The following is a 13,438-nucleotide window of genomic DNA, read 5'->3' as shown; positions in this document are numbered from 1 at the left end:
TTGATACCTGAGTGACTGAAGAGAAGCCAAACTTATACTTCTTCATCAGAGAGGAGAAATTCTGAAAAGGAGAGAGAAGAAAAGGAGTGGCATCTGAGGATGGGGTTCACAACTGCCTCCCCACACCAAAAGGCAGTCACATATTGTCAGAAGCCACAGTGTTGCAGTTAAATACATTCACATTCACAGTACATCACATTTGTTTTCCCACACTGGGAGCATGTGCATTCATTTGCTTTTTTACAAACGATGTTTTGACTTTTGGCCTTAATAAGGCAACCTTATTAATTAACAGTTAATTAATACAACTAGGATAATAAAAATTATCAAGATTTCAATGGGATTTAGAAAAAACAAACGTAAGAAGCAGAACTAATGACAGGCACAAGAGAAATGGAGTTCAAGCCAGGGCAACTGACAAATCCCAAAAAGGGGAAGAAAAGAGAAAAACAGAAGACAAATCTTGACTTTGGCAGCATAGCCTAAGTTCCACTGCTGAAGAGTTGCAGCTCAGCCTGTGTGCTAGGATAAACTGCACCCACACTAACATTTGGACATGCTGAAGGGAGTCAACGGCACCACTGAGTTGCAGCGGTGTGCCTGACGGAGAGGCCTCATATCTCAAACTTTCTCCTAGTTAGCAAGAGCAACACTGGCTACGCTAGACCTGAAGTAGGAATGGAAATGAGTTGGTCCCTTTCCAAAAATACATAGGAAGCTGTTTATACTGAGTCAGGCCATTGGGTCCATCTAGCTCAGTACTATGCTGGCCAGCAGTAGTTCTCCAGGCAGGAACCTTTCCTACTTAGAGATCAAACCTAGGACCTTCTGCGTGAAAAGGTGTTGCTCTAACACTGAGCTATGGATGCTCCTAATGAACGCAGGATGCAGCAAAGTCAGAGCCTTGGTCCATAGGGCTCAGTACTGTCTACCACTGACTGGCAGCACCTCTCCAGGGCTTCAGGCAGGAGGTCTCTCCCAGCCTTACCTGGAGATGCCAAGAACTGAATCTGGGACCTCCTGCATTCAAGGCAGATGTTCTACCACTGAGTTACATCCACCCATTGGATAGCAGGCAGGTCTAAATTATTTTTAGACTAGAACCAGTGGGTATCTCTTTTTCCAAGAGCACACCCATCTACACACATACTATACATACTAGCAGCCTTTCTTCACATAGCTAAAACACATAGCTAAAACCGAATCTTACTTCAATCCTGTGTTACTATGGTTACATTTCAAACAAAGACTAGACTTTCACTGGCCAGCTTTTAAGTCAGCTCCTACAGCTGTGCATTTAATAGCCACACTGTGTCCAGCTATTAACATGCAATGATGTTTAGCTCTGGGCTATGAAAAACTTCACCTGCTGAAAAGCAACACGGGGATGAAGAACATGTCTGCCCCCCACCCCGGCCACCAATGCTTATGGACTACAGCTCCCATCATCTCTGACCACTGGCCGCATTGGCTTGGGGCTGATGGATCTTGGAGTCTGACAACAAGAGAGCCAACGGATCAAACTTCTGTTATATGTACAGAAGCATGTTAGGGCAATATTTTTATTGGTCAATCTCTTTTAGCACGTGCCTGTACTTTAGTCCAATTACAGTGGTACCTCGGTTTAAGTACACAATTGGTTCTGGGAAGCTGGTTGCTCCCCAAAAAGTATTTAAACGGAGTGGCAATAGTGCACTTGCGCGAAGTGCCAATAGAGCGCTTCTGTGCATGCATGCACCGTGGAACCTGGAAGTAAACACTTCCGAGTCTGCGGGGGACTCAAACCGAAAGTACTCAAACCGCAGTGGACTTAAACCAGGCATCTCCAAACTGCGGCCCTCCAGATGTTTTGGCCTACAACTCCCATGATCCCTAGCTAACAAGGCCAGTGGTCGGGGAAGATGGGAATTGTAGTCCAAAACATCTGGAGGGCCGAAGTTTGGGGATGCCTGACTTAAACTGAGGTATGACTGTAAGCTCTAATTAACAGGAGAACCTCTGCTTCTTAATGGCGGCATAGGAGCATTTTTGGCAGGCGAAGTGCTTTTGTACTCAGCGTCTCCCTGCCCCCCGCATTCCATGCTGGAGGGAGAGGCAGGTACCGAGACGAACTACCCCCATCCCCCCCATCCCTGGGGGGGGGGGGGGTTGCAAGGATAATTACCCCCAGTCGTCCTTGTTTTTCATTCGCCAGCAATCTCCTACTGTCGTGGGGTCTTCCTCCATTAAGGCAGAGTGGAACCAAAAGCCTTGACTCTTTTATATAAGCCTACCTTAAGCCATCTCTTTGCACATAGCACATCTTCTGTGCCTATCAGGGCAGTGTGGTGGGCAGAAATCCAACAGGTGTAATTATCCATGTTCTGTCCATATTAGAGACTTGATTCTGCATCTCTCACCTTCACCTTGGCTGCAAGTTGTGCCCCTGTAAGGGCTCTTCCCTCCTGGTCACTCTTTACATGCATTGCAGCTGATCTGGCTATGTCGTTCCCATAAACCTTCAGGCAATCCCTAAAATCCTCATCCATGTCTGGAAGGGGAAACAAAAACAAAGCAGGCAATTCAGGCAAAGGGACTGTAACAAATGACGCTCTCAGAACAGCTGCTCCCCCTGGTGGCCACAAAGGATGATGCTGAAGGTTCAATAAAGGGTAAAGGTGGGACCCCTGACCATTAGGTCCAGTTGCAGACGACTCTGGGGTTGCGGCGCTCATCTCGCTTTACTAGCCGAGGGAGCTGGCATACAACTTCTGGGTCATGTGGCCAGCATGACTAAGATGCTTTTGGTGAACCAGAGCAGCACACGGACACGCTGTTTACCTTCCCGCCGGAGCAGTACATATTTATCTACTTGCACTTTTGATGTGCTAGATTGCTAGATTGGCAGGAGCAGGGACTGAGCAACGGGAGCTCACCCCGTCGTGGGGATTCGAACTGCCGACCTTCTGATCAGCAAGCCCTAGGCTCTGTGGTTTAGACCACAGCGCCACCCGCGTCCCTTGAAGGTTCAGTAGCCCTCCCCAGTTTTACATTTGACCATGCCACTGAATATGAGAAACCAAAAAACACATGAACAGAGCATTTGGAGCAGTAACTTAGAATCACAGAATTGTAGGGAGGGACCCTGAGGGTCATCTAACCCAACGCCCTGCACTGCCATCCCTGGATGAGCTCAAACCACCAACCGTCTGGTTAAAGGTTTGCGTTCAATACCAGGGATGGGGAACATGGGGTCTGCCAGATGTTTTTAAACTCCAGCTCCCATCAGTCTGAGTCAGGGTGGCCAGTGGTCAGGATTGATGACATGCCACATGTCCAGCCACCTTGGTCTGGGGCTAGGCAATGAGAAGCTGTAGCCTCCACCCTCCTGCTGCAGCCCCATTAGACATGGGTGGGAGAAAGTGGGAAGAAATGGTAGATCAAAGCGACAGATAACATTTGTTTGCATCACATTCAGGCTTGACATAAGTGATCCCAAAGCCGGAAAAACTGGAAGGACCAAAGGTAAAGGGACCCCTTTATTAGGTCCAGTCGGGACCAACTCTGGGGTTGCGGTGCTCATCTCGCTTTACTGGCCAAGGGAGCCGGCGTACAGCATGACTAAGCCACTTCTGGCGAACCAGAGCAGCACACAGAAACGCCGTTTACCTTCCTGCCGGAGCAGTACCTATTTATCTACTTGCACTTTGACGTGCTTTTGAACTGCTAGGTTGGCAAGAGCAGGGACTGAGCAACGGGAGTTCACCCCATCACAGGGATTCGAACTGCCGGCTTTCTGATCGGCAAGCCCTAGGCTCAGTGGTTTAACCCACAGCGCCACCCAGACTTTTTAGACCCAAACTTTTTGGACCCAAACTAAAGAACCTAACTTTTTGCAAGTTGTTTTAAACTGTTTTTAACATTTTGTGTTAGTTGTTGCTACCCACCCTGGGACCTTGAGGTGAAGGGTGGGTAAATAATGAAAGAAAAATCACTTTTTTTCCTTACATGATAGAAGTGAGAAAATGCTCTTCTATTGCTTTAGGGTTAAGTAGTACATACTGCTGTCCAGCACCAGCTCTGAAAAAGTCCTGTAATTCTGCACTGCTTTGTATGGGCAGACCAAAGAAACAAAGAGGGCATCAAAGGGAACCAGGAATTCCAGCCACCAGATAGCAGAATAAAACAGTTTTCTCCTCTTTAAAGTCTTTGGCTAGCAAGGAGAAAACACCACTATGGATTAACAAAGGAGTTTATTATGGAACCAAAGCTCCACTTAGTGGATGAATGAGTGAACAGCTCACATGCTGCACAGAGCTAATGCAGATTAGAGGAGCAAGCATTGGATTTGGAGCTACTTGTGGGAATGATGGAAAGAGAAGAGGTTCTTACCTGCAAGGGTGCCCTCAGTTCCCACCACCAGCCTCCTGCCAGGGAAGGGCATCAGGTAGCAGCGGGTGCTGGTGCTCCTGAGGGCCTCCAGGGCCCGTGGGTGCCTTTTTGGATCCAGTCTCTGAGGAGACAGAATGAGAGAGAATTAGATGTAGCCATCCAAAAACGACCACCCAGAGCCAGGCTTGTTGCGAATGGTACTTCTCAAGCACTCTTCCAAAGCAGCTAGTTAGGCTTGGATTTATTTATTCATTATTATTATTTTTATCATTACCCCACACATCCGGTCTGGGCAGCTCCCAAAAGATTAAAAACAGAATAAAACATCAAACATTAAAAACTTCCCTAAGCACGGCTGCCTTCAGATGTCTTCTAAAAGTCAGATAGTTATTTATTTCCATGACATCTGATTGGGGGGGGGGGCATTCCACAGGGTGGGTGCCACCACCGAGAAGGCCCTCTGCCTGGTTCCCTGTAACCTCACTTACATCTCTGCATGGTTTTCTAACCCATTCAACAAGCCATAACTTCAATAGTAAAAATAATAGAGCCAATAAAGCAAACGATAAGTAATACAAACAGCAGTTGGAATAAAAATCCAGAATCCTACATAAGCCCAGAAGCTAAAAGCAATTTAGAACATAAAATCAGGAAGGGGGAAAGTACTTGACACAAGAATTTAAATATTCCTATTGCAATTAAAGCAGTGGCCCAGTTACACCCACCAGGCCATTTCAGCCGCCATGCCCACTTACCCTACACCTGTCATCATATTTGATGCCAGGTGTGGGGTAGGTAAAGATGTGGCTGGGCCCAAAGGCATTTTGCAGGCATCTCCTATCAACAGCACCTGAAAAGTACAAAGATGTGCCCTTCAAGGTATGTGGACCAAAATGAGTTATCTGGCATCACTGTGATGACAGATGAGTGACCCTGCCCACCAGTTCAAGCTGCCCATGAAGGCAGATGAGATAAGGACCCACCCCACCAGTTGGATCTCATTCCCTATCCATGAATCAATGGGTTTGGATAAACAAGTTTACCTTCTATTCAACCCTAAAAGGCCATAGATTCTTCGGAAGGCATTCTATAAAATGGGGTGCCACCAACAAAAAGGCCCTCTCCCTGGTAACCACCTTACTCACATGGTTGGAGTGGAGAAAGGCTCACCATCCAATGTTTCCATTGTCACATTTACCTGTATGGTACTTTGGAGGTAATTCTGTCCCTCCTGGAATCCAAAGACAGGTGGGAAGAACCAGTCACGCACCAGGACATCAAGATGCTGCAACAGAGAGACCAAGCATGTGTACTGCTTTTCCTACAGCTACAATATGCTTCTATTCATCTTACACAAATCGTTTCAATGACTGCACTTTGAATACTGGGCACTGAGTCTGAAAAGGGATAATGTAAGGCTGAAAACTGTGCAAAAAGGTGCAACCCAAATGATGCAAACAATACTGTACAGTGGTACCTCTACTTATGAATTTAATGCGTTCCGAACACACATTTGTAAGTTGAAAAAAATTGTAAGTCGAATCCCATAGGAATGCATTGGGAGAAAAAAATTGTAAGTCGAAGCAACCCTATCTAAAAATTCGTAAGTAGAAAAAATCCTATCTAAACCACATCCAAGATGGCGGACAGAGCTCCATTTGTAAGTAGAAAAATTCATAAGTAGAGTTATTTGTAAGTAGAGGTACCACTGTATATCATTTAAATAGGAACCAGTGAAAGCAATGAATGTCCTGTGTGAGTGTCTGGAGGTGGTTGGAAGGTGGATGGTGGTTAACAGATTTGAGGCTGAATCCCAACAAGACAGACGTTTCTGGGGGACAGGGCAGGTGTGGGGTCTCCCTGGACCTGCATTGGGTAACTGCCACTAAAGGACCAGTTTGCATTTCTTAGTGCAGAAAGTATTGATCCGATGTGTAGAGATCTTTCCTATTCTGATTAATACAAGAGAATTCTAGAAGCTACCAGAAGCTTCTCTGTGTGAGAGAAGCAAGCAGAAGGGTCATGATTGTTTTGGTCATACCTTCTGGAAGCTGAGTGCAGCTGGTTTGAACTGGTTCTCTTGTCCCTTCCAATTAAGGTCATGCTGACTATAAATATAGGCCAGAAGGAGCCTGGCTTTTACTTTCTCTTTCTATCTCTCTTCCTTCTGGTGTGGTGTTCTGTATATAGTATACTTAGTGTTAAGGTTTAGTCTTGGTATAAGTTTTTGTAAGTGCTGCAACTGGATTTTTATCGACTGTGTCAATCCTGAATGTACTGGATTTGTAACTGTTTATGTTCATTTACCTTGAGTAGCAGTAAAGCTCTGCTGAATGAAGTACAATTGCCTCTGGTCTATTTTTGAAAACTCTGCATTGTGTTTAAGTTTTTCCTCCACATGTATGACAATGCATAGCCGCTGGTTCTTTTGGACTCACCGCTGTCCATGGAAGCGCAGGTTAACCCAGTCAGATGGGCGGCTAATAATAATATTGTTGTTATTATTATTATTAACAGTTGCATTTGTGGAATTAACAGTTCCTTAGGAAAAAATGTGAATAACAGGGGACATGACAGAGGCATAGAAAACAATGCCTGGTGTCGAGTAACACAGAGAGAGGGACGTACTCTTTTTCCTGTCTCATAATAACATGGGCATCCATGAATGGTGTGAAATTCAGAACAAACAATGGAGAATCTTTCCTCACATGGAGCATGGTTTTAACTATGGAAGATGCAGCGACAATCATCAACCTGGTCAGGATAAAGTTACCAATGGCTACCACTGCTACTGCTCAAGTATCAGAAGCAATACCAATTGCTCAATTGCTGGAGAAAAACAAGTGGGAGAATGCCATTGTGCTCAGGTTCTGTTTGCAAGCCGAATAAAGCTGAACATGGGAAGATTCAGTGCAAAGAAAAGGAGGCACGCCTTCACACAGCACATACTTAAATGATGGGATTCTCCCCAAGCCATACTCCCTACTTTGAGCCCTCCTTGCATTCTGATAACGTCTCTTGCTTGCCTGGATGAAGGACAGAGAGGGGAATGCAAGTGTTTGCAGAAACTTGCCTACAGTACAAAGGTAAAAAGCACTTTCCTTTGTCTTCTCATGTGTGCTTCTGGCCCTACTCACCATTGACATGTGACACCTGGAAAGTGACCCAGAAAGAAGCATGGCCCTTTGGATGAATAAAATTCCCAACCTTGGGATAGGCAGAATAGCCCAGAGCTGATTTACATATGAATTGGGTGGACAAATCAATGTCTGCCCAATTATATATCGTTTTTGCCTTTTTCATTCCACACAGAGTTGTTATTTTGGGTTTGTGACACTCTCCTTATGATTGAAAAGAAAATGCAAAGGGGTGTTTTAAAAAGCAGCAACAAAAGCAGTGGGAAGAGTAAATTATTGGCCGCTTGCAAATGAGAGAGAAAGAGATGTGGGTGCCAGGCAGAGGAACACGAGGCTGGGAGAGGTGGCTGAGGCGATGGGAGCCCAGGAACAAAGGAGCTCATTGACAGATCGGCGAGGCGGAGAACATGAACATCATGGCAATCGTAGGAGAAGGAAAAGAGAATGGAACAAAGAGAAGGAAGTGGAACAGCTGGTGCGAATTACCTGAAAGGCCTTTAATCTGCAGGAGCGTCCTACGGTCTCAGCTACATACATGAACATCTGTGGGCAGAGGAAGTGGGAGATCCACCCAGGATATGAAGAAATTTTCTTTAGCCCATTCCCCTCTCAAGTGGCCATGGGTTTCAGAAGCAAGGAGCCAAAACCCCACTGGATAAATTTATGGCTATGGTATTTATTACACAGCATTATGGTATTAGTTATGTACATCACCATTTACAGTGGTACCTTGACTTATGAAGGCGATCCGTTCCACGGCGCTCTTCGGAAGTCGAAACCTTTGGAAGTCAAAGCATCCATTTTGCGCATGCACAAAGTGCGATTTTGCGCTTTGCGCATGCGCAGTGAAAATACTTCCGGGTTAGCAGACTTCAGAAGTCGAAACCTTCAGAAGTCGAGGCACTCATAAGTTGAGGTACCACTGTATATCCTTACCTCTTCCCACCCCCACAACATAGTTGGAGTCATCTCATTTTATGATCATGATATCCCTTGGAAGTAGGCAAAGCTGAGGAAGTCTTGACTGGTTCATGATTAGTTGCATGGGCGAACAAGATTCAAACTCAGTCCACCACAGCCTTGGTCCAAAAACTCAATCCACAACATCTGGAGGGCTACAGGTAACGGAAAGGTGCCCTAAGGGCTTTATTGCCTTTCACTGCGGTGTGCAGCATGGTTTCCTTGAGCCATCTCTTGGCATCTGCTTTTCCAGCATTTTCTGGCAATGCACGGATTCTCTGCTTGCAGTGAGAGTCAGTTTTGGCTGCATGGATTGTTCTGCTGGGCAGGAACCTGCCTTTTGTCTAACAGGGACTGTTAGACAAAAAGAAACTTTGTCCCTTCCAGTTCTATATATCCAGCCTTCCGCTTCCCTGAAACTTGGGGAAACTCAGGAATTCTGGATTTTGCCCACCCACCTTTCTAGCCCACATGGAGCTTTATTCCAGTCACTATTTTCCTCATCCTAATCCCCCTTTCCCCTTTTACAATCCCACTCACATCCAGGTATTCCAAATCTGGGTCCTTCATCATGGTGGCCAAATTGAGTATCTAGGAAGAAACAACAGGGGTGTCAGAAGATGCGCTGAACTTACTTTTGCAGCAGGAAGGAAGAAGAGAATGCACACCTGGAAAGGAGGGATCTGGTAGGGACCCACCTGATAGGAGCTGAGCAGCATGGAGAAAGCTGAAAGCTTGACACCATCCTCAACCTTTCTTTCCACATCCATCGACCCCTCTGTGTCCACCAAGAACATGGCAATCTAAAGGGACAGTAAGATATTAATGGACTCATAGGAGAAATTTCCTGAGAGAAAAGGAATTAGTTTGGCCAACAGGCTCCAAAGTACCAACTTATAGCTTATAGGTGGCATTTGTCTGTTGTGGATGCTAAGCCATATTGGCTCCCTGTCCACTGCTAAGCCCAAGTGAAGGGGGTGGTATGTGCCTTGAACATCTTAAATGTCTTGGGATCCAAATTCCCCATGAAGTTCTTCTTCTTGTACCAGCCTGCCAATGTCATGAGATCTTCCAAGGAGGCCCTGCTCTAAATACCCACCACAGAACTTAGAGGATGTGCAGTGTAGTGTAATGGTTAGAATATCAAACTAGAATCTGGAAGGCCAGAGTTCACTCAGCCACAAAGCTCACCAGATAACCATAAAAAGTCACTGTCTCTCAGCCTAACAGACTACACAGGGTGGTTGTAATTCTGCAAGGAGAGAGCCTTTTCTGTGGTGACACTCCAACTTCAACCCCCGAGGCTGCAGTTCCAGTACTAACATTATAAGCTTTACAGTGCAAGGAGAAGGTCTTCCCATTTGCTTGGGCATTTTAGTACTTTGGACTGCAACTCCAATCCTGTCTGAGGCTTATGGGAACTGTAGTCCACAACATCTAAAGAACACCAGGTTGGGGAAGGCTGAGTTAGGATGCGAGGAGTGTGGGGCAGAGATTATGTGGAATGGAAGTATTTCATGTGGACATCTCCAGGGGGCTGGGATGACCAGAAGGTCCCATTTCCATTGAGGGAGAGAAGCTTTCTTCCTCTTGTTCTTTCCCTAGTTACCTTCACAGCCTGTGCTGTGATCTTCTTACCTTTCCATGTTCACTCTGGACCCAAAATGGCCGACTCCATATCCACACACCCTTGGTGGTGGTGTTAGGTCCTGGTCGCCATTCAAAACCCGTCAGCGCTTCATCTTGTTGACCCATCCATGATTCGTCCTCAGCTTCCTGCCAACAAGGATGGTGATGCTGGTAAAACCCACAGAATGTTCATGAAGACAGGGGATGGAAAGGCAAGCTATGTGGTATTGAGCTAGATAGGACAATACCAGTGTCTGATCCAGAGCTCATAGGGGTGGAAGAGAGCAAGAGTGTATCTGGCTGCCCTCCCCAACCACCTGGAGCATCTACCCTGCATACAATGTATATCTCTGAATACCAATTGTTGGGAACTGCAAGCGGGGAGAGGACTGTTGTACTCAGGTTCTGTTCGAAGGCTTCCCATAAGTATCTAGGTGGCCACTGTGAAAACAGGATGCTGGACTACATGAAACTTTGCCCTGATCCAGCAGGGCTCATCTCTGATACCCTTAGATGTCCACACAGCTGCTTAACTTCTGCTTTGACCCCAAATGTGTCCCAGGGTATAATTTGATGGTGCATGTGCTAAAGCTAAGCAGGACTGGGTCTGGATGGCTGACCACATGCACACTGCCCTCATTTAAAATGTCAGGATATAAACAAAATAAAATAAATAACATTTCAACTCTGACTTGCACTTGCCAAAAATCCATTGCACAGAAGCCCGTTTTGTACAGCTGATTACCTAGATGAGATGGGGCAACATGATCTGTGAAGGACATTCATCCACGCCAGACCCTTTTCAAATGGAAATTCTGCAAGCATCACCTACTGGCCCACCCTAATAAAATACACAAAGAAAAGTTCCCATGCATTTGTGCTCACCAGGTTCTGAAGCCGCCGTAGGAGAAAGTTCAGCAGGAAGGATTTTCCTCGCCGTTGCTCCCCAAGAATGGAGACCAGGCAGACAGGGGCGTCCTTCACCTGCCTCTGCTCCAAGCAATGGCTCAAGGCTTCCTCATCCAGGCAGAGTTCTCCATCATCATCCAAACCCACCAGCTGCACTGGCCCTCCTGGCTCCAGTATCTCCTGAAAGAGATGGATAGGTCACCTGGCTCTGAAAATGCTCCACAGTCTGGCAACCCCATGGATCTTAGAGACGTCAACACAGAAGAAAGCACAGCAGATCAATTTATACTTGTGATCAGTTTTACATCAGGTTGGCAACTGAGCGTCTGCGCACCAAAATCTTGCGGGTGGATGACGACTGTTGGCCACCCACTATACAGCTCTTCCTTTTTTGTATTCTTCTCGTGTTCTGTTATTTGATTGCTGTACGAGTTGAAGCTGGTCTGTGACTGTTTTAATAAATTTGATTTGATTTGATCTTCCTTTCTTGACCAATAAATCTCACCACAGCAGGCTAGAATTTTAAGGTGTTTTAGGGCATATTGCTATTTGGAAGAGAGCAGGATGGATGGGCAATAAATGTAGGCGGGTAGGCGAACTAAGGCCTGGGGGCCAGATCCGGCCCAAACAGCTTCTAAATCCGGCCCATGGATGCTCCAGGAATCAGCGTGTTTTTACATGAGTAGAATGTGTCCTTTTATTTAAAATGCATCTCTGGGTTATTTGTGGGGCAAAGGAATTCATTCATTTCTTTCCAAAATATAGTCTGGCCCCCCACAAGGTCTGAGGGACAGTGGACCGGCCCCATACTGAAAAGGTTTGCTGACCCCTGGCTAGCACATTTAAAACAACATCTAAGCTACCAGCCATTAGCATATGTCTCATCGCTCAGTGATAGAGCATGTGTTTTACATGCAGGTTCAGGTAAAGGTGGGAGAGAATTGCCTCATAGCATTCATTTTCTATTGGGAAAACTCATTGTCAGAGGAGGAGCTAGGAAAATGCAAAATATGATTCCCCAGCCAGCACTTGCATTGGTGCTGTGATTCCTTCATGTTGCATCAAGCTTCCTAGTGGAAACTGTCTAGAATGGTTACTTATATAAACCACTTTAAGCCTCCCCAGATTGGGTCTCACCAGTTCCTCCTCAACCACCTCCTCAACCACCTCCTTTACAGGCAATTGTCCAATTTTTTCCACCAGGCTCCGCAGCCGAGTGTCTGGGATCATCCTCTCCCGGCTGCAGGGATGGCGGCATTCGGGGCAGCGGTACCCATGGCGCGAGAATCCACTCCAGTGGGCAGAGAGGCAGACCCTGCAGAAATTGTGCCCACAGTCAATGGATACGGGGTCTTCAAAGGGATCGAGGCAGATGGAGCACGTTATGTCCTCTTTCAGGTCCTGGATCATGCCTCCTGCAGACGTCTTTGTGGGGCTTGCCAGTGAGCTCAGCCTGGAAAAAAGCAGAGAAAATATAGAGCTGAACAGTGAAACTCTGGTTTCTGGCAGCACCTCATTCTGCTGTGTTCGCAAATCAGGTCTTGGTTAAAACCCAACTATAATCATGCTTATGCAGAAGTACATTTCACTCAGTTAATCGCCTGGGATGTGACCTTCCCGTGCTGAATGCACTTTCTTGGAAGAGCAAAGGTGAAGAAGCCATTTGAAATGCTCTCCCAATGAATATCGGGCTTGTACTTACGATCCTGAAGGACTCTGAATGCTGTTTTTGCCAGCTGCTGTGGAAAAGAGAGATGGGGTACACGAGCAACTCCACCTGCTCATTTCCACCTAGCAATCCTGCTGACCTTGAGGCCCATGAGTTTCCTCAGGACTGGGAAGGGGGAAGAAACACCAGCTGTGGCTGACTGCCTGGTTTTCAGCCTAGAGATACCTTCTCTCTCAAGACATTGGAGGATCCTGAATTCTGTTTGTGGAGGCTGATATGGGGAAGAGTGATGGGGTAGGTGAGTAAATCTGCCAGCAGTTCTCTATCTAGTAAAAGGTAAAGGTAAAGGGACCCCTGACCATTAGGTCCAGTCGCAGAGGACTCTGGGGTTGCGGCGCTCATCTCACTCTATAGGCCGAGGGAGCCGGTGTTTGTCCGCAAACAGCTTCCGGGTCATGTGGCCACCATGACTAAGCCGCATCTGGCAAACCAGAGCAGCGCACGGAAACACCGTTTACCTTCCCGCTGTAGCGATACCTATTTATCTACTTGCACTTTGACGTGCTTTCGAACTGCTAGGTGGGCAGGAGCTGGGACCGAGCAACGGGAGCTCACCCTGTCGCGGGGATTGGAACCACCAACCTTCTGACCAGCAAGCCCTAGTGGTTTAGACCACAGCGCCACCTGCCACTATAGTAGCCCTATAGATTTTGAAGCCTATGAGTTTCATTGTGACAGAGAGTGAAAGAGAAACCCCAGTTAA

General features: G+C 46.5%; 1 protein-coding gene across 5 annotated transcripts in view; it reads right to left on the bottom strand.

Annotated features, from left to right (window-relative positions):
- Nucleotides 1-13,438, bottom strand: part of RNF112 (ring finger protein 112) — a 31,569-nt gene that overhangs the window by 3,404 nt on the left and 14,727 nt on the right. For 4 of the 5 annotated variants that reach the window (XM_035135652.2, XM_060281562.1, XM_035135648.2 and 1 more), the window contains 10 exons: nt 12,144-12,459; nt 10,983-11,186; nt 10,107-10,265; nt 9,167-9,271; nt 9,009-9,059; nt 7,995-8,051; nt 5,570-5,656; nt 4,372-4,492; nt 2,400-2,530; nt 8-61 (listed from right to left, as the gene is read on the bottom strand). In XM_035135652.2, the coding sequence (XP_034991543.2) occupies nt 8-61; nt 2,400-2,530; nt 4,372-4,492; nt 5,570-5,656; nt 7,995-8,051; nt 9,009-9,059; nt 9,167-9,271; nt 10,107-10,265; nt 10,983-11,186; nt 12,144-12,459 (1,285 nt within the window). The remainder of the gene's footprint in view (nt 1-7; nt 62-2,399; nt 2,531-4,371; nt 4,493-5,569; nt 5,657-7,994; nt 8,052-9,008; nt 9,060-9,166; nt 9,272-10,106; nt 10,266-10,982; nt 11,187-12,143; nt 12,460-13,438) is intronic. The other variant, XM_035135656.2, reaches the window with a different exon arrangement.

This window comes from Zootoca vivipara, chromosome 13 (assembly GCF_963506605.1).
Source record: "Zootoca vivipara chromosome 13, rZooViv1.1, whole genome shotgun sequence".
Classification (NCBI taxonomy): Eukaryota; Metazoa; Chordata; class Lepidosauria; order Squamata; family Lacertidae; genus Zootoca; species Zootoca vivipara.
Note: the sequence above shows the minus strand (reverse complement) of the source record. Positions and strands in the feature narration are given on the sequence as shown.